At 38.7% G+C, this 26822-nt stretch overlaps 1 protein-coding gene across 5 annotated transcripts in view; it reads right to left on the bottom strand.

Annotated features, from left to right (window-relative positions):
- rgs3a (regulator of G protein signaling 3a) overlaps positions 1 to 26822 on the bottom strand; it is a gene marked incomplete at its 5' end in the record, with an annotated part of 139828 nt that overhangs the window by 16466 nt on the left and 96540 nt on the right. For all 5 annotated transcript variants that reach the window (XM_083929284.1, XM_083929285.1, XM_083929287.1 and 2 more), the window contains one exon: positions 19137 to 20132. In XM_083929284.1, the coding sequence (XP_083785410.1) occupies positions 19137 to 20132 (996 nt within the window). The remainder of the gene's footprint in view (positions 1 to 19136; positions 20133 to 26822) is intronic.

Here is a 26822-nt window from a genome sequence, read left to right as displayed (position 1 = left end):
CACTTTAGTGCCTGTCTCTCTAAAGCCCCTCCTGAAATAGCCCAGTCCACTCTGATTGGTCAGTGTTTCTGGGTCTTCTGCATTTGCACTTCCTCAGTCTCTGCAGCCGGGGAATGACTGTAACAGCACTGTAGCAGCACTTTCTACCTATATATAGCACAGGTGTGACATCACAACTGTACAGAAGTCCTGACGGCTCGCTAATAAACACAGTTTCTTAATATGGGCTGTGTGCAGTTTTCTGCACCTTGACCTGCTTTATAATAAAAAAAAACAGACATGGAAATCTCACTTTCTACAATATGGGACCTTTAAAGTTAAAATATTGAGCACATGTTAAGGCTAATCATGCAGTGTAAAGCTATGGTTAGATGCTGAAAAATGCATCACATGAGGCTCCTCACTACTATATTAATACACACAAATGGATGTCTATTTGTGTAATGCCCTTGTGTGCCCTGTTGGACATGAAATGCATACAGTGAAAATGAGTGTGTGCATTATTTGCAAACAATAACGCTTAGCCCCGTGAGTAAACATATCCTGAATTATGCATCCATCTACGTCGAGCCATTCTACATAAAGTAGCAGCACAAAGTAATATCCTGTTGTGCTTTTGCACTGTTGTTGATAATTGTTAAATTGCTCTACATAAATTAAAAACATATTCATTTTGTCATGGCTTTCTGTGCTGGTGGTGAACTGTTTCATCATTCCTTCATTGTTATTCAGCATTTGTATAAAACAAAATATTAACTGTTAGTGACCCTGCTTCACTGGTACCTTCTCAAATGATATCTCATAAATAAAAAAAGGAATACAATGTGTTTCTGTCAGCAGCACAGCACTGAAACTCCTCATGTCAAAGTTGTTAATTAGACCATGTTCAATGCTGATTTGTGTGAGCATAATGTAACCTTGACCTCGTTGTAGCTCGTGATGCTGTTGATTGTAGAATCCCTATTGAAATATTTACTGGTTCTTCCTAATTCCTTGATAATGAAAAGAATTCCCAGTGTCTTTGAATGGATTTGTCTGCTCACAATCCTGGATTACAGTGGAGCATCTCATCACCGATGCACTTTCAGCAGCTTTCTAGCTGAAGTCACAGTTGACTGTGAAAGGTAAATGAGTGTACGGTATGTGATGTAGGACCTGTCTAAAAATAAGCTAAGAGCAGGAACAAAATATTTTAGAGCTGCTGTTTGATGGTCACAAAGACCTGTTGAACTGTACAGTATGTATGTGTGTGTGTGACAAAATACTTGATCTTTTTAACAAAGGATAGTGATAACGTGATGCTATTTGGGGATGACTATTGCTGCTTGAAGGTATCCTTCAGCTCTTGCTAAATACCCCTTCCAAAACAACTACAAAGACAGGTCATATTAGTTTACATGAGCAGGGATTAAACCACCGAAGGTCATGAGAAACCTCAAAATCTAATCAGTAATCTCAGCAGGAACAGCACAACAGGGCAGCCCCGGTCCCTATGGTGCCATCAGACAGGCTTTACCCTGAAACCACAGAAAACAAATGGAAAATGACACATACATTAACCTCTCTAGAGACAGTTGTCCTGATTTAGCCCCAGGGACAGGATTATACAGAGGTACCAGGACAACAAATTATGCTGTGTGGCCATTGGAGATCAGAGGGGGATTGTCCGCTTGTTGGGTCTGCCTTTGTTTGATTAGCTGACTGTATGCAAGGACTGGATGCTCATTCACACCAGACTGCTATGTTCCAGCTGGATGGAATCCACATACACGTGCAGTGAAATGTCTTTTTCCTTGCTACAACTAGCTTAGCAGGTGGCTAATTGGATACATTTTTAAAATCATAATCTAAACATATACTGTTTTAGTGAATCAACACACACGCACAAACTACAGACCACATCTGCAGGGGTATTAAAAATTAATGTAGATGGCATCCAAGCTGGAGTAGTGAGAAAGCTACGGCCAAAGAAAGCTCATAAAACAAAACATTATCTGAGAGCTGAAGGACCTATGAAAGGCATTTACTTTACACCTTTTGACCTGTAATACATGCATGCACACACAGTGCCAAATCTCCTGTCTGCATCCACCAGCAGAACCACAAATCAAGATTCATGAAGGCATATTGTCACTTAAAAGTGTCTTCAAGTTACAACAGTATGATTTGACACAGAAGCTTAAAAATTTAACGCAGCAGCACTATGGCGAACAACTGAGAATCCTGCCTACTAAGTATCCACTAGTGATGGCTTATGGGTGAATTACGGCTCTCATGGCTCTGTTCCTTTCTGAGAGTCATTCAAAAGATTGGCTCTTTTAAATACTTCTTTTTAAATAATCGATCAGGCATTGTGCATGCACGAAGTTCCCTTCCTTCATACCAAAGAGCCGTTCAAAAGAAACGTTCACAAATGTCACATCACTACTTTCCACAGTAAAAAAATTTAAAAGAGTATAGTATTTGAAACTAAAAGCTAATTGAGTCGAGCAGAGCCGTACCATACAGTGGAAACACAACATTATGCAAAATGTATATTAGTTTTGAGTTATTAAAGTTGATTTTAAGAATGTATTTCTACATGACTACCTAAGTAATACTATTTTCAGCATTGAATTAAACAGGGTCTTTGTGCAATAAACAAAAGTATCTCAGCTCAGATTAGTGACAAACATTGTATTGTATTATCAGCACTATATTCAATTGAGAACTTTTTTAAAAGAGCTAAATCTTCAGGTCCATTCTCAGGTTTTTATGTTTCGCATGTGTTCTTTGCCCCCCCCCCCCCCCCCCCCCCACACACACACACACACCACACACAGACAGACTGCCAGTTGAGCGTAAAAAAGGTATTAAGTCTTTTCTAAAAATAGCCCTAGTGTGACTGTGTGTGTATGCTCATGTGTATGGACTCACTTAAGACAGTAAGAAAACACCGAATCTGCCAAAGTCCACATGACGATATACCCCACCACTTCCCCCCAGGCATGGGATGCAGATGTTGACACACCATTAAGGGTTGTGGGATGGCTGTGCAGACACACAGATGAAGGTTTAAACTGGCTGCATGTGTGTTCCACACGTGACTTTGTAGCCATTTACACGGTCCTACATACATATACATGCATGCATGTGTGAAGGCAATCGTGTGGGAAACATGTTTTAAGCAATGCCAAAGTAAGTTCAAACCATTAATGAAAACATATATAGACAAATGAGCGTGGAACATGTCTGTTTAGCCAAAGTCAAGGGAGAATAGTGTGTGGTTGGGAGAGAAGTTTGGAACACCAATGAGCTGCTATTCCCTGATAAGACAAGTCTTTGTCTCAACAAACTGTACATTCTTCACTTGGGTTCTGTGCTAACAAACACATTGTAGGAACAATATTCTGAACACAGCTCTGAAACATTCTTGACCCAGAGTCCAAATCCTCCAACAAACCTAAACCCCAGAGGTGAAGAAATGAATCTCGGTCTTTGTGTATTTAAACTTCTTCTCACCAGTTCGACCCCTGCTGCTTTTCTTCATCAGACCGCCCCCGGGCTGTTTCCTTGCTTCTCAGTCCTCTGTTTCTGCTTTTATTTCAAAACAAATTGACAAGCTGGCGTCTGAACAATGTTATGGGGACCCACACAATCTACCCTTTCGTTTATTGCAGCCTTGGATTGGTGCTACGTGTTAGACCATGTTGTGTGTGTGTGTGTGTGTGTGTGTGTGTGTGTGTGTGTATGTGTGTGTGTGTGTCATTCAACCTGGCATCATGACCCTGCTTGTGACCTGGGTTAAACCAGCTCTGACGTTCTTTGATATGAACACAGGTTTTAACAGTAACTACGGGATTACATACAGTTACTGATATATTCCAGTATTATTGGCCTGTTGTAGCCTTTTCAGTGTTAAACTCTGCTCCTCTCAGTCTCAAAATGTACTTCCATTTTATTGAATGTGAGTTGCTGATTTACTTTTCATAAGGTGGTTTGTAAAATAATAATAATAATAATAATAAAGTTTAAGTACTTTTCCCACGATTATATTTTATTTTAAAGTAGTAGATTTCAAAGTACACATAAGTAAAACATTATATATGATTACACAAGGTATGGTATAATTATCTTGCAGTGATAACCGGGGATTAAATGTGATTTAAACCTTTTAAGACCTTTGTGAATATCTGTAATAAAAAAGAGACACACCATTTGTTGGTTAAGGCTCTGTTTGTATCTACTTTCATGCTTTACTATTATTGATGGGAAATAGAGTGCAATACAGGCTTAACCAAAGTCGTATTTTTATTAGGATGTGGAACCTATAAAGCGCACAAATAGAGGAAGAAATTACCCCAGTGATTGTCTCCATGTGACTTTCCAAACCGGAATACACTGTTTTAATTCACTGGATGCATCCACTATTTGGTATACAGAAAACCTGGGTCATAGTGAATTTGCACCATATTGGTCACCATTAACCTCTTTCCCCGGCTTTATTAATCTGACAATTAAAAAGCAATAGACAATAGTTTGGCACAGGATGAGATTTGAATCACAGTCAGTTATCACTCGCTGTTTTATGTGCGAGTGTGAGGCTCCTGTAAACAATTCATTAGGCAGGAGCATGCAACATAGCATGTTGTTTTATATACAATTTTTAAAAAGTGAATTAGTTTTAGCTCTGTGTTTAAAACATGCCTCAGAGGATGGAATCAGTGTCAGTCAATCTGTGACACATTTTGTGCATTTCATGAATTAACTGCACAGAAAACGACTCTTATGTCGAGGATTCAGGAGAGCTGCAGCGTGTTCCTCCTAACACCAATAATATGTGGAAAGACACTTCTTGCGATCATTTTGGACAATGGCTCCTTTTTTGTATAAAAAGGTTATTGCAATTTACACATACTTTACGCTCAATACAGGAACACAAAGATACGGTATGACTGTGATGATTTGGGAACAGCTGTGACTGCATCCGTGTCCCAGAGTCACTTGATATTGCATGAATAATCCTTTATGTTGTGGCCACATTGTCTGTGTTGCACATGAAGCAGAGATGCGCCATAGCCATGAGAACGGACCAATGACAGAGCCAGAGCATCTCCTTGATTAATAGGCATCCTGGTGAAAGATGGCGTGCATTAAAAACCCATGGTGTATGAATACAATTCAGCTCTATTTAGATTAGCCTGTCAGTTGTTATTGTGTAACAACAATTGTGTTTATAATGTATTGACTGCACACTGTAAACAGAGCTAAATAAAAATGTGCAATGCATTACATTTTATGGCTCTAATTGGTTGTCAAATATGAACCTTTACTAGGACAAAATTATAAGTTACAACTGTATAGTCCAAGTTTTACCTCCCAGGAGTGACTCTGGGGGAATGTGATCCCAAAGTTAGAAAACAAATGGTACTTTCTCAAGCAATTATAACACGATAAAGTTCTTCAGTTGTATTCTAATTCTTTTATCAAGTTAAAAACATGCCTAATTTTAATTAACTCGAGAAAAGTGTAATTCTGCCAGCTGGTTCCATGTTGGTGGTAAATAGAAAACAATTTGCATAACCGATGTTAGTAAACCTTGCTTGTTTATTGATAATTGTGGCCATTTCTTGTCCCTGATAAGTGGCTGCACTTCTTTGTAGATCTTGGCCAGTGAGTTAAAAGAAACTAAGAAAAAGGAGACAAAAAAACAGACTGCAGATCTCTCTCTCCGAGGGGCATTGGAGGAACAATGGAGCCTTTATAACAGCCAGAAAATACGAGATATGGTGAAAAAAGGATTTAATAGAGGCCCAAACTGATGTTTAAACAAAGAAACTTGGGAGAGATCACAAAACCAAATGCTGCACTCAGTGGGGGAGTTTTAATGATGATCAAGCAATCCAATCCATATACAGTACGGAGCGGATATAAACCAAAGTTTAATGAGTGCATGACTAGGGTTCTCAACATGTATTCATAAAGATATACGCTCAGCACACGTCTTACTTTGTTTAATAAAAACCTTGAAAAAACTTCCCTGATATGTTTTGTAATGGTCTTTGAAGTGTAATTACATAACTGCTTTAATGCCATGTTTTGTTATGTTTTGTTTTCCATTGTTTCAATTCATATCACAGGAAACATTGATTCAACTTCCTTCACAAATAATAGGAAATTTTGGGGTAAAACAAATGTGTGGTTGTAGCCGGGGGAGTATGATTTTGTGTGTGTGTGTGTGTGTGTGTGTCTCTGTGAGAGCATGTTTTGTGCAATTGGATTGCAACTGCTAACACACACACACACACACACACACACACACACACACACACACACACACACACACACACACACACACACACACACACACACACACACACACACACACACACACACACGCACACACACACAAATACACACATACAGTACAATGGCAAAACTAAAATATTCAGTAATATCTGAAAATAAACTCAATGACCCGCAGACAGGATACTGACTCATTCTTACTCAAACTACATGATAAAAGCAGATACAAAAGGTGCATTGTGTGCATGTCGGTATGTGTGTGTGATTTTAACAGAGAGAGAGAGAGGGAGAAAGAGAGAGAGAGAGAGAGAGAGAGAGAGAGAGAGAGAGAGAGAGAGAGAGAGAGAGAGAGAGAGCAGTTTGCTACTTGATCTGACTCTCCTCTGCCTCCTGTTATTCAGCCCCACTCAGGAGATGGCTGCTTCCTGCATAAGTACTTCCCATGTCACAGGATGTTAATGAACAATGCTCGTGCAAACGTCAATTTTCTGAACTGCTCTGAAAAGCTGTCAGGTTACTCAGTGCGGGAACTGGTGCCATCTATTAAAAGGTTATTGACATTTTCTGACCAGCAGATGACCTTTCTGCTTGGAATTTTAATGCCATTAATTTCCAAGGGGACACAATGGGGCAAAACATAAATATATATTTTCTTATTATGCTACACTGGCTACATAATAATTTGGATTCAATACCTTCATGAGCAAAAGCCTTTAAACATTAAGAACAGTTTCTTATTTACAATATGGATCTGGTCCGAGAAATCTCAGCAGGAGTAGGTACAAAAAAAACCAAGAATACACAAGTATGACTCACAGGCAAACATACAACAGATATACAAGTATACACAGCCTATGTACAGATATAAAATAGAAAACAAAAATGTACTTGCTTGTCAGCAGATACCCTCATAATTCAACAAAATTGTATTAATAGTGTAATAGTTATCTCAGGACACCTTCCATTAAGAGTAGGTCTAGACTTCTCTCTATGGTTTATTTAGGATTTACCATGACCCAACAATTCTACCATGAGCAAACGCAGTCGAGACGAAATCGTTCCTTCATAGGCAATTAGCAGATGATAATGATGGATTTGTGCCTTGCAATTATGAAACAACAGTAGGGAAATATCAGTGACACATGCCCCTAACATAATAATAGTGAAAAAGATTAAAAAAAGAAATAAAGATTAAAAAAAGCAACCTCTAATTAAAAGCCATATTATAAAAAAAAAAAACATTTTTAAGTGCAGGGCAAGGCAGCTCAGTGGTTTAAAAACAAGAAACAACTTTTTAAAATCATTTCTGGATACCAGTGCGATGAGGCGAGAACAGGGAAATGTGCCCATATTTTTGAGCTCTTGGAAGTTTCCTAGCTGCTGTATTTTGTACAAGTTGGAGGCGGTTGGTTGATTTCTGGGGAAGGCCGGAAAAGAATGAGTTACAGTAATCTAGATGAATCATGATTCGTTTCATTGGTTTTGGTTTGAGCGATTTGGTTGGGGGTTTCATTTCAGAATCCAAATATATTTGTCTAGTTAGTCTCATCATTCCAATTGCACATCCATTAATCATACAGTAATTACTGTACACTATCACCGTTTTCATAACTATTGGAGTGATCAAGTTGGAATAAACCCGATATTTATGGTTTTCTGGATTTGTGGAAATGCTGTTGTGATACAGACATGAAAGATATGTATGTATGACAGTATGTCACTATATTATATCTATCTACATCTATCTTCATTTCTCATGCTTAATTGCAGTACTGTTTTTGAACATTTATGAGAGTGACGTCAATCAAATTGTCACACTGTCTTGACGTTGCAACATGGAGCGGGATGGCAATCCCTCCACAAATTCCACTCTCATTCAGTCAATGCCAACAGGTCTGCAGCACTGAGGTCTACGTGCTCACACCTTGAGAAAAAGAAGTGTATTAGGTGTTACTTTTAGCCAATTACTGGCTATGGGAATTGTATTCAGAGCCCAAATGAAGGGCTGGTTTCCAGTCTAGAAAAACGATTTTGTGGAAAGCAGCATGTCGGAATGAGATGTATGGCATTCGGGAGGGAAGGGAGGAATGCTGTAAATGAGAGTCCGACTGTGGCAGCCGCAGAATGATTTCGGTCTCACACCCGCTCATGTAAAGGTCGTGCTTCACCTCACAGTGGATGTAAACAACACGTTGCAGTAATGGAAAATCTGACTTTACAGTTCTTTGCTATTTGTGGAGTGAAAGACTTAAAGCATTGGTTCCTTGTGTTCTTTTTGTGTGAAGCTACAACCCTCATTGAATTAACTATATAATGCAAAACCATTAGCATCAATGCCTTTAAAAATGTACATTTTGTTGTCATAGTATTTTTTTTCTGTGTCAAAACAATGTGTCAAAAATTAAATTGATGCATAAATAAAAGAAGACTGAAAGCACAGACTACACAGACTAGTGGCACTAAAGCACTTTTTTGACTATTGTGAAAATGTTTTTAAATTTCACAATCCTTATTCTAACACCAAGGAGTGAACTTTGAGTTCCCTATCACTGCCTCAAGGGCTGATTGTTCCCTTGACCTTGTTCCCATCCTGTGAGGACAGCGTGTGTGCTCTCATCACCAGCATTGTTCACCCCTACTCCTGGGGAGTGTGAACGATTGTGTGTGTCTGTGTCCTGTTTCTGCATGTGCTGCTACACAGTTGCGTGTGTCTTTAATTCAAACCTTGCCAGGGTTACTTTCTGATGTGGAACACAAAACTGGCATGCAGATAAAGTACACTGTGTTCTTTTTATCTCCCTGTATGTACAATTCCTACTCCTGAGACAGAACACACCGGGACTTGGAGGAAAAGTTGTGCATCCGGCACGTAACAGATTTGCTGAACGGTTTCCTTAAAGGGCAGTGGATGAGCATTTAAATGTGCAATTGCTGATTGCTGAATGCATTTATCATCGCTGATCTCACTTTTCTGAGAATTCTTCATCAAATTTTCATCTTCAGGGATTATTGTGCTATCCTAATAAGATAACGCAAATACTGGGCAAAGCTGTCAAATTTTTAAGCAAGTGAGACATTTAAGGGTCCATATTATGATAATTTTGAGGTTCATACTTGTATTTTAGGTTTCGACTTAAACATGCTTACATGCTTTAAGTAAAAAAAAAGACATTTTTTTCTCATACTGTCCGTCTGAATATACCTGTATTCACTCTTTAAGCCCCCCTCCTGAAAAAGCCCAGTCTGCTGTGATTGGTCAGTGTTTTTGGGTCTTCCGCATACGCGCTCTCGGCCTCTGTGCTCTATGACATCATCACCGTACAGAAGTCCCGGCGACTTGTTTAAAGGATTGAATCTTTTGATCCTTTCACAGTAGTTATATAGCACCATGACCTGCTTTATTATCAAAAAAGAGATGAAAATCTCACTTTTTACAACATGGGACCTTTAACAATGCAAGTCAGGATTCTACACGTGAACTCAATTGAACCTTGATCTTCACAACCGAATGTATGGCCACTCTCCACCCTGACCACAATTTTTAAGAACATTATGATGATTTAGCACTTTCCACTGACAAGAATTGCTTGTCTCTAGCTGTGTCTTCTTCATCCTTTTATGGTGGCAATTATCTACAAAGTCAAAGTACATCATCGATTCTCAACTTCATTCAGTATCTGAGTTCCAAAGACTATAGAGTGTGAATTTGCGTGCGTTTGTGCGAGTGGGTTTTTTGTGTATGTGTGTATATGTGAGAAACCATCCATCACCATTTATGTAACCTATTTCAGATTAAGCCCAAATACTGCTATGGCAACGAGTGCTGTAAACACCTATATTCAAACACATGCAAGACAGAACTATAAAACAGTGGGCCTTCTGGATCCTCTCTGGGGTTTGGTGAATGTCAGGAGAGGGCTTTGTTGTACCAGTGGAAGCATCCAAAGTCCTGTCACTAACCTAACTGCACACTGTATGGCACTTAGGTGGGCAGAAAGTGTGAGTCTGTTGAAATAGTCCAGTGACTGACATCAAGTCATCACGTACTTACTAAAGAAAGACATCATCAAAGCCCTGAATAGCTTTTTAATTTTAAGGTCACTGAGGAAATGTGATTGTTAATGCGGCATAATCCACCTAATGTGGTTATCGTATAATCCTACGTTGCATGTGGTGTGTCTTTCCCTTATTGTATTAGTCGTGTTCATCGTCATCACCTTTATTTGCTCAGTTAAACCAGCTGAGACTTAATTAAACAATGTCCTGTCTCGCCTTTTCCCAGCTCTGACAGACTGGATTGTATATGTTTTTTTTGTTTTCCTCCATGTACATCATTCACAAGGAACAATCCTCCAGTGCTTGCCTTCTCACTATTTTTTCAAATGTCAGTACTGTTAGCAAGTGTCATGCATAGAAGAAATCTATTACCATGAGGATAGAGTTACAAGTATCAGGCCAGAGACCGTTGTGTGCTGACATTCAATGTTTGACTTTTGCTTGTTCCTCTGTTCAATACGAAACAACTAGGAACAGTATTTTTTTTTTTTAGAATCAAAGGAAGCCTTTATATCCCTCATTCTTATTGTATTACAGGCATATCAGAGTTAATGAATGGAAACAGCCAGTTCCCACACTCCTTCACACACAGTTCACATCAGTAACTATCCAGGTAGCTCATTAAAAAAACACAATAATCACAAACAGCCAAACAATTGCTAACAAATAATAAGAGAAATGCTGTTTTTTATTGCTTAGCTTTTGCGGTGGGGATTTGTTAAAGAGTGTTAGTCCATGGAGCCTCCTGAGTGCTTTAGTCTTACAGAGAAAGAGTGAGAGAGAAAGAATACAGGTATAAAGACTGAGTTTTTGGCCATCTGGGAGCATCCCTGGCAAAGAAGGATTAGCGTGGGAAGCTCTGAAACTCTCATGAGGTCACAAGGAGTTACTAAGTTTGCTAAGACAAATAGATTTCATTTCAGGGGGTGGGGGAATATTGAAAAGTATAGTTATTTGTTTTAAATGATCTTAGATAATCCTGCAGGTGTTAAGAGAAAAAATGTTGAATCCATTTGAGCAGTTTTGAACCCTTTAATTAAACTAAGGATAAATGTTTCTTTCAAAGTTCAAAAATGTTATATTTGTTTTGAAGCCTCTTTCTGTGAATCTGTTACATGTCATCATCATTCCATCTGTTAAAATTAATTCAAATATGAAGTGTAATGATAGCAATACAAGACAAGAAATAAATCAATCCAAAGTATTCCTGCATAATTAACAACACTTTCACATAGCACTGGAAACCTGAAATTATGAGCTGATCCCAGCTGGGATGTGATAAACAGATATGTAGAATTTACATTTAAGAAGAAGTTATGCCATTTGACAGCCAAGTTACAATAAAATGTCTCTATCAGGATTGTTTCCCAGAAGACTCTTATTTGTTATCACAGTTGCTCAACTGGCAATGAATTGTACCCTTCCTGTTAGCTTGGCTGGCTATCTACGAAGCCAGAATATCTTATGTTCTTGTCTCAGAGAGATATGTGTATATTTAGTAAACAGGATGCAAAAAACAAACAAACAAAAAAACCTCTGAACGGCGATTGTCGAATATCAGGCACAACAGGCCTATCAAGCTTTGTATTTCATCACATTTTGAAGCATTGTGCATGGAGCTCTAGTAAGAGCAATGCTTTGTACTTTCTGGCCTCTTCAAAACCAAAAATCACAGAAGCAGATGTGTAAGATGTGAATTGAACAGTGTGTTTATCCAGTCAAATGTAAGCAGTGTAATATTTTGAACTAACTAAATTGTTTTGACGGATAACAGATAACATTACATTAGCTGTAATATCCACTGTGTCAACGTATTCTCATCAACAATTCATGTGATATCTTGCGAAATATGACAGGAACGGATTTGTATGATATCTTGCGAAATACGACATTCTATATAACTTTGTGAAATGGTGACCGTTTCATTTAGGCAACAAAAGGTGTAGGTTTGGGTTAGGAACCAAAACGACTTGTTTAGGATTAGAAAAAATTTCATTGTTTGGCTTAGTACTTCCGGGACCCATCCAACACCCCAACCCACATCCCTATGCAAAATTTAGCGGCCTTATACTATGTGGCCTGATTTTCTTTTCGCTTCGGGGGTAATTTCTATAGTAATAAATACGTGGATTACACACAAATTACAGTAAATTACTTTTTTATGTACGTGTATGAAAACATCCTGACTGTGCAGAAGTTGGTCCTGGATGCTACCATATCAGTGTTTAGGCTAAGCTGCTCAGTCCTTATCTTATTTGTAACTCCAGCCAAACCTCATTACCAGGTAATCCTCATCCTCAAAGCCTTTTCTCTTGTAAAAGGGAAACAATGCATCTTAAATCCAACCCGTGTGTTGCTTCATGTATGTATGTTTATTTATGGTAAGCTCTCAACAGGGCTATGTTAGAGCAATTTAAAAAACATTTCATCACATTTTTATTTATAAAGCTGTACTTTAATACTAGGGCTCACAGGCTTGACCTTGCATTATAAGAATAATGCTGCTCCTTTATTTCCATGTGTTTTTGCCTGGGAAACATTAAAAAGTCAGCTTAAGATTAAGTTTCCCACCAATTAATGGTGTTAGCTAATGAGTTAATTAGTTAATGCTAGCTTACGATCTACGGCTCATAAAATCTGCTGGCCACTGTTGACATTTCAGCAAGAAATTATGAGCCTGCTTTTATTGGCCTGTGTTAAATCAAACTGCAAATAAAATGCATATGTGCCGGGATAGATCTGAAAGTGCATGTTTGTGTGATTTAAAAGAACAACATCCCATGTCTGTTTGTGTTTGCTCTTCCTTAGCTTTTTTTTACTGTGCAGTCCTCACATTTTGTTTTAAAGCAAGTCATAATAAATCCTTCCTAAATGTTGTGTCTTACGTAATTACTTCCTTTTAGGGAAGTCACATATATTGCCTTCCATGACATAAGACACATAAACTGAAAAACATCACATTCAGTTACTTTGCATTTTTGTCAATAGATACTTCAGTGACTGGACACTCTGTTGACTGTCCTGGAAGCTTGTTCAGTTTGCTCAGTAAATATTTACACGTTACTCATTTAGAATTTCACTGGACATAAACAGCCCGGCTGCATCTCACATGGATTTGAACCCTAGAGACCTTTTGTCTCTTCCAGGCCATTCACTGCACAGTCAAACAGAAGAAAACACCCTTTGTTTACCTACAATACTATCAAATCAGTGTTATCAAATAATAATTGCTGAGTCTGATGTACACCTTGACCCTAAGCAAATTACCCGTGGAATTTATTTTGTTTCATATTTGGACAAAACAACAATTGAAGCGATGCTCATTGATGCCTGGTATTTTTCAATCGTTTCCACGAACCGCTTATGCTGTTACTTCAGTAAAAACATACTATTATTAGCTCAGGTCACACGCGTACTGACCCATGTGAGGGACGCATAAGTCTCGGTATCAACAAGTGCTGTGCTCTTTCAGACTATAATCTAAATGTAGGAAACTGCTGAGAGTCTAGACATTTAGCTCAGGTACTTGAAGATGACATAACAGTACACTAAGTTTACAAATATTTTTCTATGTGGCCCTAAACTAGCAGATTCCTGTAACTGTTTACCCTGTGTATCCAGGAAATTCACACACCATACTCTGAAGGTACAATGCTCCAAACATGTTGTTCTAAACTCATTTTTGTGTATTCTACTCTACATATACATGTTATTCTAAAATGTATCTGTATAAGGTGAAACAAATACAGTATCAATGCACAGACACTTCACTGTACTATTATTGAAGCTTCAACTGATGTCTATTATAGCTTGTGTAACAGTTTTTACAAAAAACTCTTCTCTTGTAATCATGATAATAGCTTGCATTTTTATAGTGCCTTTCAGGGGACCTTAGCATGCTTTACACATTGGAGGCAGGCAACATATAACAAATTATACAAGGACAGAAAATAATAGTACTAATGTTTGCAGGAGAGTTAACTAAGGCCATATGCATTTTTGTATACACATGACAAATACTGTCTGTATCGGTGCGCTCCCTATTTTTCTGATTTCTCCATGTCAGTGAATTGATTTGACATTTTGGATTTAACCTGGAGGACAAAGGTTAGTCGGGTAGATAAGCTGAGTGTACTGTTTGCTTGTGTTGTGGTAGATTACACTCTCATGTTCACCCTACAACAAATATAACATGCTGTGCTACCTGTAGTTCTGACAGTAGCCTAAATTATTATTATCTTGCTTCTTTCATTCTTATTTCATGACCAGGCATAAGCAGCCATATTTATTTTACTATGAAACATCCATTTAGTTGTGCAGTAGTCTGCAGGTATGTTTTAGACAGAAATAATAGATGGGCTGATTGTGTGCACAGTACACCCGAATCAAATGGAAATCATCTTGTTGTTGTTTTTTTTTCCATAATCTACCAAATTTTTTTTATAATATTTTTTTATTCAGCAGAAAGGCAAAAGCACATACAATTAGAAATAAGGACTTTTTTTTTTTTTTTAAACAACAACCACTTATTCCCTCCCACCCCCAATCCCTACCAGTCCTACATCATTGTTACAGATCAGAGACACCTTCTTGAATGTTAAATTTTGAATGTCGTTCAAGCATCAAACAAGAGACTTCATCTCCCCTTTTGCCACTGTCAAATATAAAAATGTGATTAATGAACGATTGTTTTCTACCGTTTTACATTTAGATTGTATCATAAAAAGGACAGAGGATTGATGTTGTAATGAATATGATAAAGGACAGAAGGAAATGTTCCTAAGTCCAATTAACTGTTCTGATTCATTTTGTTCCTTACTGTTTTACAACCATTCTGATTCACCCTGTTGGTATCCATTGCAGCATACAAACAGTATTTATGTTACTCTGTGTGTGTATGTTTGTGTGTGTGTGTGTGTGTTTGTGTGTGTGCGTACACACACGGGCACTGACAGCACCAGCCGTTAGCACACCTGTTTTCAAGTATGAATGCATGCTAACCTATTTTCATTTTGTCCTCTGCACCCCTGTGTATCCTTGACACATTGCAGAAATGTAAGCCATCACACGACCATCAGTAAACACATTAAAATTGTTTCCCCTCCAACGTCTGGAAAGACAGCAGATATTTATCTAGATTTCAAACAAACATTTAGACCCCATAAACAAAATGTTTGGACTGCTTAAGCCAAAAGCACGGGGTCAGATCCACACACGTCTGTTGCAATGTGGACGCAACACATTCGCAAACTAAATGATGGATAGTGTGGTGTCTGGAAAAAAAGAGAGGATTAGAGGGTTTGGATAGCAAGATGTGAATTATATTTAATGGTCTGATAGGGGGAAAAAGCAGTGGATGCAGTGGTTTCGGCTTATATGGCTATTTGCTGCATGCCTCTCGATGCCTTGTGATGGAAATTGAGAATTTTCAGTCTCTGTAGTTCCACTGAGACTACAAAATGTTCAAAACAGTTCAGTGAAAATTTACTTCTGGACCCTTATTCCTTTAAAAATTCAATTTTTGTTGTTTTACTGCCTGAATGTTTTAATGGGGCTTTTATGGTTCCTGTAGAAGAAACACATTCTTTGCTGAACTTGATAATACAGCCATTGCTATTGTAGCTCATTGTTTCTATAAGCAATGCTAGTCTCTATATTTGGCTATGTCATTTAGAAGAGGTTTTACACAGATCCTCAAAAACAGATTTGAAACTGTCCTCCACAAGGACGCAAATTATATACTTCTGAATGTTACTGCAGCTGAGTGCTCTGCTTGTTCACCAATTTAAGAAAGAATTGGTTAGCATAACTGGGTCTTATCAAATGTGTCTAACAGAAAGTGTCCTATGTAAACTGATGACCTTGCCTTATCCATAAGGCTAAATATTCATGTGGTGCACCCCAAGCTCTATTCTTATGATCCCTTTTGAAGTAGTTATTTTCAATGGATTTTCTGTGGTAAACTTTTTGTAAACAAACACACACACACACACACACACACACACACACACACACACACACACACACACACACACACACACACACACACACACACACACACACACACACACACACACACACACACACACACACACACACACACAATCTTAATACTGATATGACAGAAATAGCCCTGAACAATGCAGACAGAGATAAGACACATCAAACTATTTTTTTGTCATTCTACTGAATGTTTTTCATTTATTCATTTAAAAACATAAATATACTGTATGTACTTCACATTATAACTTTGTTTTGAAAAGTGACGTGTAAACCAGCTTTGCTCAAGCAGGTCAATGGCAGGGATAACACAGTTTCTCTTAAGCAGTAGTCATGACAAATCTCTTAGTCAAACAAATTTGACATTATTTCTGTAAGTCTGCTCTCTGTCTGTCTCTGGCTCTCCTTGCATTGATGACAGGCCACTAAAGACATCAAGTGAGGAAAAGGTGCAGAGCGGAAAGAAAGACAGGACCAGAGTTGCTGCTTGTTAAAGGGCAAAGGGTAAACACAGGCAAAAGGGGCTTCTGCACACAATCCAAAATGATTTAACACTTAACAAAACATGTCGTGCTTAATACTAGCTTACATTGAATTGTTTCTGGAAATCTGGTCAGAATTGGCATATACTGTATAGTCACAGTAGAAGGAAAACTAAGGCTTACTTCATAATGTTGATATCAAATAATGTTTAATCTTGAATATGCTATGGATGAAATGAATTTGAACTCACTGAGACACCACTGAGACACCACTGATACATAAGAAATGATTATAATCATATTCATAAACTCTGACAATATCATGAAAATAAAGGCAGAGGTTGGACACATACACAAACACAAAACGCTCACATTCTGCACCTGGGGATGTCACAAGATTTATGAATGAGGGGGGGTTTAAAGATAATTTTAATATCGAAACACAAGCGTCAAAGGAACTGTGTTCATGACGCCAATAGGTAGTAAAATTACCCTTGAATCTGCCAAGACCAATAGACTCCAGCCCTGTCTGCTGCATTCCTCCTCTGCACAGCTCACACACACTGCCATTTAAGGCTACCGAGTGTGCTGACAGACTTGTGGAAGGAGAGGTAGATAAAAGCACTGTTTTATCTACCAAGTGCTTCTGATAGTCTACAATAACAGAGGGAGCACTTCACTTTGGTCATTTGTGCAAGTCATTACTGTAATAATTTTTTTTGTCCATTTTTCGGCACTTCTTCTTGAGACACAGTCATTGCCGAATGCATATTGATGTAATAGGTGTGCAGGTGTGCTGTTCAAACTACTATAAATAGTGTTGTTGGGAGAAATCAGAACAGAGATGATGATCCATCTGAATTCCAGTTATTGTCATACGTTATTTAGAAATTATATTTTTTAAAAACTAATTATCATAGTTAACAGGAAAGAGAGAGAGACACTGAGATTTGGAAATCATCATGCATTACTATGCGTCGGCCAAAGTGGAGTGAAAAAAAGATGTGGTGCAGACTTATGAGCGGCTGTAAGGCTAACAAGCTGTGATGCATGCTTCCCTCTGTTGGACAACTAGAACAAGTACTACCTTCACTGAGATGAATGGCTCGCAAAGTCTCTATTCATATACAATGTATATAAATATATATAAATATATATATATATATATATATATTGAAAGAATATATTAGATTATCTTACTGTTTTACAGTATTGTCTTTTACATGTGATGCCCAGTTTATCACAACCGCTGAGAAAAAATGATATTGCAAGAATCTGCCAAACTTTTATCACAAAATGAAATATAAAACATGTTATCTCATGATAAAATATTTTAATTGATATTTCCTTGGCTAACAAAGTCATCAAGCACTTCACTCTCATTAATTCATGATAGTCTAATTTTTCTGTTACTAATGCTTATGTATATTCATAATGGCATAAGTGGGTATGTAAACATGTAATTTGTTTGTACTTTCTACTGGAGAGAAGTTTTTAGTTTTTAAAAAAAAGCTAAACAAATGTGCAGTATTCGTGAAAGCAGGAATGAATAGCTGGTATGATTTTTTCTTTTTGGGGGGGGGGGGGGGGTCAATAGTGCCTTTGTGTCATTTTGTGTCATGTCTTGGGATGTCTCGCTTATAACGTCAGTATATAGGAATGCATGGAGATAATTGTGCTGTGTAGTGGAAGAACAGTTAGAGTCAGATGATTACCTGTCAGTATTATAAATGCAAATGAGGCTGAGTGCCTTTTCTTGTGAAGTTAATATTTCATTCTTAACCCACATACAATGTTTTTGTGACTGACATGCAGCTTCAATTCTTCTGTCTATTTTTCAAACTCCAGTTAGGTAGAACATAGTTGAAAAGCAGATTGTTCAGGCAATTAATTCATATTTTTTGAACTTTGTGTAATAAATTGTGTCCTGGTATACCACTTTGGTTACAATACACTGCTCATTTGACAGAAAATAGATCTTTTTTGATAGATTTGAACACTCTTATGACTATAGAATTATTGTGTACTTGCTGTAGTTTACCACTTGATGTCACCCTTTTTACAGAAACCAGTGAACTAAGATCTGCTGCTGGATCACTCAAGCACTGCCGATGCAATAGTTAGAAGACACACATGCATAGAGCTATTAGACACTTAACTGAGTATGTAAGATCAGAAAGAAATACTGAAATACTCTTATCACAGACTAAATCTTAGTATTAGTATGTGGTTCTGTTGGTGTGGGTAATATCTGATTTTCTATAGCTTTATTTCTCTATTTACATATTCTTATTTCAGTGTGACACTTCTTACCTTCCTCCCAGAGAAAAGCATACACAGCTGATGCATGGAGCCTCCATTCTTGGTCAGCTCTTTCTTCAGGGTTTTAGGAGATGGGAGTGTCCAACCACCCTTGTGGTGTGCTCCTCCCGCCTCCAGGCAGTTGATGGCATTGTCGGAGGTGAAACAAGGCGTGCGGGGGTCTTGTAGGAGGCTCCCCTCACTGTGGGTGCGCCTGCGGAGGGAATTCTGCACGCTGAGACCCCCTCCTCCGTGCTTCTCACAGGTGGCACCCTCTACCATGCTGCGGCGCTTGCTGTCACTGCGCTGCAGGTAGGCATCGTCACTGTCATCTTCATCGTCCTCGTCATCGGAATCCTCGTCATCGTCTTCATCATACTCTTCTTCGTCAGTGTTGGGTGAGGAGAGGGCATCTGCGCTGAAGGAGCGATCAAGGCGCAGCTCGGGGATGACAAATGAGGATGAGGAGGACGAGGGGGGAGCATTGGTGTCTAGTGGCTCTGAGGCATTGTCCTCATCTGTGTTTGACACCACCAGGTTCAGGTTGACTTCCTCTTCATTCCTCTCTCCCTCCTCCTCCTCAAATCCTCCTTCGTCTTTCTCTCCCAATTCACTCCCTGCACTCTTTCTGCTGGTCCCATCCTCCTCCTCTTCCACTTCCTCTCTCCTGCTTTCCAAAACATTCACCTCTCTCCAGATCTCCATCTCATTCCCTTCCAGACTCCTCCAATCCTCGCCCTCGGTGGAAGGAGGTGGTGTGGGAGGCACCTTATGTCGCTCCTCAGACCCTATCAGACCCCCAAGAGGCATGTAGATCTCATCCAAAGGGGTGAGAGGTTCTGAGGGGTGAGGACTGCCCAGGGTTGGGGGCTCTGAGGGGCTGGAAGGATACAGGCTGCTTTCCTCACCTTCTGAGCTGCGGGGGGGAAGGTGGAGGCAAACATCACCTCGATCTCCTCCTACTCCGCCCAGCTCACAGGAAGGGGAATCCACCTTAGGCTCCAACATCTATGAAAGTGGACAGGGAAAGACAAAGGGAGGGAACAGTTAGTCAAAACAATTAATCCACTGTCTATATGCGTAAATCTAACAAATTTAACTCGGCATGGTCATGATTTCATTAACAGTCTTAAACCTCAGTCCAAATTTGGTTTCGAAATATCTCGTTGAAATATGTCACGCTAAATGTTGGTCTGCTCTGATTGAGTCTTAAAGCCATCAGACTAGATGACATTTATGTCTGGTGAGAAGGTCAGCACATAGTCCTTCATGACCTGCAAGCTTGAATAGGAGGGGCAGGAGCTGGGACTTCCTGGATCAGAATTTCCTCAACCAAGGCATCACTTATGACATTGTAGATGTTATCAAACCAGGCGAATGATACGATAAGAATTATGACATGCTAGTCTTTCAATCCAACAAGGTCTAAAGAGCCATTGAAAATGCAAAGTGAGTTGTATTTTACTACACAATATAAAACTACAGATTGTTGTTCCCAATGCACATTTTTGTTGACTGACAAAAGGCTGAACTGCATGATACAACAGTGTAATACCATTGAGTTCAATGAGTCCATACTGTAATATAATTTAATTTTGCCGCTATAGCTAAATTAACTGGATAATATGTACTGGAGCTTGCTTCACTGAACTGTGTCTTTAGGGACTGTGGAAGAAAAAAGCAAGCCAACACTTTTGCAGAATTTGATGAGATTACTGCTACTGTACTGCTAAGTATTAGCCAGCCAACTGTTCAACCATCTTTCATTTCTCTGAAGTGTTTCTATGAGTTCAACATACTGTGAATTTCTCTTTGGCCCAAATTACCAAACACATACAAGCCCTCCACTGCCCTCACCCACTTCTCACCACAATATGTCTGTCACACAGTAATGCGCTTTTTATTACCTCCTTCCCAAAATCTGCTGGTTTTACATGCTGCTTTAACCTATTCCATCCCACAGAGCCCTTAGTGGGTGGATCATTACAAATACAGTTTGAGTGGGCAAACAACTTTCAAACCCACAGAACTGTCTTTTAAATTCAACGAAAGATCACAAAGTTGCTTAATATGCAAAGCAGGATTGCAGAAATGTTAATAAAGCTAAAAACGCCCCCCCCCATCTGATGTAATGATTCTGCCAACAAACAGTTATATAGTATAGTGACGGCACAGTATGTCTGCATTATGAAGTGCAGATTTCTTTTCTCCTTTTGAATCAATGGTACAATTAAGGAAAATACGTGGGTTTAAGTGGTTAATCTGTGTATTGATATTCATATAGATGTAATAGTATGAAGACCAGCTTTTTTTTTTTTTTTTACAAAGGAGCTAAGAAACTTATCAACTTGTTCTAAAGGGTTAAGGTGGGTTGAGTTTCACCATAGAAAGTTGTTGCAAGTGACCAAAGCGAAAAGAAGTGCCAAAAAAGAAACACTGCAACAAAATAAAATTAGAAATGCCCTGTGTGAAAAACTTTTGAACCACTGACTATCAGTTTAGCAACATGCACTTTTGAATGTCACTTATGCAGCTCACAAAGTTAGAAAATATAAGCTTTATTGCTGAAAATGGGACAAACCATTTCATATAGTATGTGAAGACAACCATGTTGCACTTTTTTTTCAAATAAAACAATCATTTGTCAGTTTAACCAAAAGAAGACAAGTAGAGAAAGTGGTTATAATGGTGTTAGCTGAAGAAGAGAAAGACTGTATTCAGATAGTAAAGCTTCTATCCCGGGTAGTTTCAATCAGTCAAGTCTGTGTAGAATCCATCAAATCTTACTATGAAGATGACTACAGACATGGACAGAACAAACACACTTAATGGCAATGGCACAGCGAAGATAAAGAATATGGATAAAATCATGTTGGACTGAACTTATTTTTAGGGGTTAGAGAAAAAGAAGTGCTGCTAGCTATTCTCTTAACTCAACAGAAAGTGGTAAAAAAAACGAAGAAAAAAAACGTAAAGTAGAGAGGCATACAAGTGATATTCAGTAAGGGGGATGTGTTTTCTATAAAGAAGTAGGTTTACAGCGTGGATGTGAACATGGAAATCTGACATCTGAAACAGCAAAAATATTTGTTATTTCATGTATAAGTGGAGTTTTTAATCAAAAGTCTTCAGCTCAGTCTACAAAATCCGTTCTACATTCTTTAAGTCTTGTGGTGGTCTTGGTCTTGCGGTAAGTCTTGTAAAGAGCCTCATTGTGCAGGTCAAGTTAACCCATGATGACAAGTTGTAGTCACAAGATGCTCTGCTCTAATTGGAGATAATGCTGCCTTCTCACAGACAGCTCTCATGATATTTCACAAGCTGTTTGCGTACTTTTGCAGCTAAAATTAGTCTCCCCAGCTGCTGTTGACTGGTTGTATTCTTCTCTAAACTTTCGACCTGTATTCATGAACTCTGAAAATAGCTTTTTGGAGTTTTTCAGTCAGGATCAGCTCAAAAAAACAATCCTACTAATGTTATCGATACTGAAAATTATAGTTCATTAAAATACTGTATATGAGTGTGTTTGGGCCAAGAATAAAAATTGGTCTAAATTGCTTTAGTTTTTTTAGCGTAGGGCCTGGATTAGAAGCAGAAGTGATGTATGTGATTATTTGGATATTGAATGGTTACTATTATTTGTATGTATATAGGCAGAATCTGAATACAGTGTGTTTGTATAGAAGACACTGAGGTCGGAAAATTAAGGTCGCTGTGTCTCTGTAATATGATTTCATATTTCATATTTTTTAATATTGGCTGTGGAGAACCTCAAGGCTCTGTTCTGAGCCGCCAGTTTCTTTTCTTTGTGTACACATACTATAACTCACTAAAACTATCTGAAGATCTGGCATTTAATGACCCATCAAACCAAATAATCCCTTGCACACATTTCCATCTGATGTCTTGCAGCAGTAGTGTGCATTATGTTTTTTACAAAAATACATTAGCCCTTGACAAACACAACTGATGATGATAAAGATTATATGATTTTTTTGACAGCAACTGTTTTTTTTTAAAAGAAGACACACAGCTGTCAGATCTCTTATGAGGAAGAAGAAGTGATGGTTTCCACTGCAGCTTCCATTAATGACAGGCCTACTTAAAGTGTTTGTAATCTTCAAGGACAGGATTTGAAGATGCAGCCGTAGGGGTTGGAGTGTTTGGTGACCTCAGAATCATGTCTCTGCTCTTTGCAGATGATTTGATGATGTTGGCTTCATCAGACAATGACCTTCAGCGCACACCAGGGTGGTTTGCAGTCGAGTGTAAGTGGTCAAGATGAGAATTATCATCTCTAAGTCTGAGGGCATGGTTCTTTACCAAAGAAAGATGGATTCCTCCACCGGACTGGGAGTGAATAGTTGCCCCAAGTGAAAGGCATAAAGTGTATTGTGATTTTGCTCAAAAAGTGAGGGTGAAATACAGCACAAGTTTGACACGCAGATCTGTGCAAGCCGGCAGTAATGTGGACGTTGGACTTGACTTTTGATGACAGAGCTGAGCCTGAAGGGGAAGCTCTCAATTTGCCAATTGATATACATTCTAATAAACACCTATTTGGAGTAAGGAGCTCAGACGAGCTAGCAGAGGAGGTTTGGGCATGTGGTCAGAATTACATATCTCATATGGTTTGGAACGCTATGGGATCCCTGAGGTGGAGCTGGAAGATTTTGCTTGGGAGAGGAGAGTCTGGACTAAGCTCACAAGCAAATGTATAACCCTTGCAATTTCCAAGCCCCTAAAGAACAGCACTGAAAAATAGGTCCTTGGTCACACCAAATATAACCCCAGCTCTATTTCATATTTCAGGATGCCTTATCACTCTCATTCTCTGAGAAGCACAACCCAAGCTTAGGTGTTTCTTGCATGTTTGTTTGGGTGGTGTCAGTTTCATTTACCTTTTTCCCAATTTGGCCACTGTGAAGCCTGTTGAGACTAGAACAGTAACTCAGGGCTATAAATATAAACCTGACTTGTCTTGATGTCCACGGATATATACAAATGCCCCAAGGTGATCCAGACCTCTCATTTTCCCTTCTAAATCCCTCTTAACCTCCCTGTGATCCTATCTAAATGGTTCACAGTAGTGTTAGAACCAAGACATCAGGGCTTCTTACTGATGCACTGAGTGTATGAGGGATATTTTTAGAAATATACTTTCATAAAAGCACCAATGGAGGAAAGTGGAAGTAAAGCCTCTGTTTTTATTCCTTTTGGCCCCTCCTTTTCCTGTCCTTCTTTGTTCATGTTGAGCCAAGTCAGAATGGTCAGAAAAAATATGATTGTATTGACTGTTTTATGAGGCTTGTTATTGTATGATCATTTTTAAACATCATGGATAAACATTTATTCTGCTATCTTTCCATCATATTTTTAAACATGAGGTATGCACAGTTTTCTCTTAGGTATTTGCAATTTCGCTGACCCCCATCTCTCTTTGCCCGTCTCACATACATAAACCCCTTACTGTTGAAGATATGGCTTGAGAACACAATGGAACTCCTGTCCTGTTAGATACTCTTGTTTCTTCTCACACTCTCTACCTTTCGACAAACACAGAAACACAAACACACACAATCAAGCAGCTTCAAATGAACTCTGTGTTTTTTCAAGTTTGTCCTCCTGTTTTATTTGAAGATATGAAAAGAACAGACATATTAACAAACCTATTCATCTTCAAGTAATTTTCCTATATTGATATTTATCACAATGTCTACACTATTCAACTTGCTTCAAAAGATAAATGAACAGACACAAGCTAATGGGTAATGTGCTTGATTTTATGTTCGCGTTTATGTGAATGTACAACACACAATTGTACTGAAATATGGCTCAAAGTCATCAATGATTCAACACTACAATCTCTTGCATTACCTCAATTAAGCAAGGAAACAAAACCTGCACTAAAAGGCAGGGAGAGTGGGATGCAGGGTAAGAGAGTGAATAGATAGAAGAGACAAAGTGGATAAGACAAGCAGAAGGGAGGAGGGGAGAGTGAATGGCAACGACACAGAAATGAGATGAGTAAGTGGAAGACGGCAGAGAGAAATAAAATAAAACAGGACAGGAGATCTTGGAAAATGTCCATCTTGTTTTTTCTTTTTTATAATGTCAGTGGACCATTTCCGGTCTCACAATGACCTAATGAGCAAATGACCACCTAACACTAACCCTGCCAAGCAAACATTTCAAACAGACACGGCACATTAAAATAAGCTACCAAGAATAACAAATAAACTGTGCAACTAGAAACCCTCTAGGGATCACACCCACTGTGATGCCAAATTGGATTAGGAATGTAAAGTGGTGGGGCAAAGACCCCTTTTCTTATTTTCTATCACCCTACTTCACGTGCCCTTGCTCAGACCACACCCATCTTTGAACTCGGCCAGCACTTTCAACTTTATTTGGGACTGTTTCTGGCATGCTTTCGATGCTATCAAGGAGACAAAATCCGCCCGCAGACAGACAAATGAAAACCTGGCTCAGAACCGCCTCTGTGGTAGATCACGTTTTGCCATGCTGATGCACATATAAGCATTCACAAGGTGAAAACAATACTGGCTTTGCTGTCTGAGTTGAAAAACACAAGTGTCTAAACATAATCTTGGAAGTGTTTTGTCCTTCTTAGTGGTCAAGGGTCAAACTGTACAAGACTGGATTCAGCTCACTAAGAAGATGCGATTCAATGCCTTGTTGGCCTACTAACTCCAGGTGTTTGATAAATGAAAATTATGCTTCTTCATGAGTGAGATTGTGCCAGTTATTTGTCTTCAATGCCAGATGGCAGCCATACTAGCTACCTTTTTCCACCACCATTTAGAGTGACCCAGTGAATTTCACTTTTGTTGTATGCCATAGCCCATAATTCACTCCTCTTTTCCATTCAGATCTCGACTGTCTCTGTCAAACAAAGTCAAACATGCATTGTACAGACACTGATCTTCAGAGGATACATCTTACTGAATTTGGTGATTCTCTGACTTATACTCTCATGCCACTAGCAGCTTAACATTCATGGTTCAAAAAGCCAAAAAAAATAACATATAACATACATACATATAAAAGGAAACTATGCAATATCAATGCTTAAGTGCAGATCTGATCTGACACAGACAAATCATATGCCACAAATAATGCACGGATGCCAAATACATATGCATGCTTTTCAGCCTTGGGAGTCTCAAAATAGACTGTAGAGGGAAGCTAATCTTGACCTTATTTCCTGCATTCTGTGACTTATTTATGTGCACGACTACAGAAACTGAGAACAGAGTTCAGAAACTGCATCCAGACCTTTTGAATATCACATCAAATTCAGAAATTAAGTTAGACCTTCGAGTGACACTTGCCAAATTACTTTTTCATGACTCATATTTGTTGGTTAACACAGCAAACTACAGGTGAGAGCAGTGGGTACCCCTGACTTCCTATTTCCAAAACATCTCCCTGAAGAAATGACGACTGACAAAAATGACCTTCATTTGCCAAAAAGAAACTTATTCTGAAGGTCTAAATCTGAAGGTCAAATGTCATCTTTAAAGATGGGGCTACAGAAAAATACACACACTCGTGAGACAATTATGTGAACTCTGTCCCACAGTAACCATGGCAACGAGACCCAACCCAGGGGAGCAGCTGTGCTGTGCGTTCTCCAAAAGCTAAAGATGTACCTATGAACTCATCGCTTCCCCC

Source organism: Echiichthys vipera (assembly GCF_963691815.1).
Source record: "Echiichthys vipera genome assembly, chromosome: 16".
In the NCBI taxonomy this organism is placed as follows: Eukaryota; Metazoa; Chordata; class Actinopteri; order Perciformes; family Trachinidae; genus Echiichthys; species Echiichthys vipera.
Note: the sequence above shows the minus strand (reverse complement) of the source record. Positions and strands in the feature narration are given on the sequence as shown.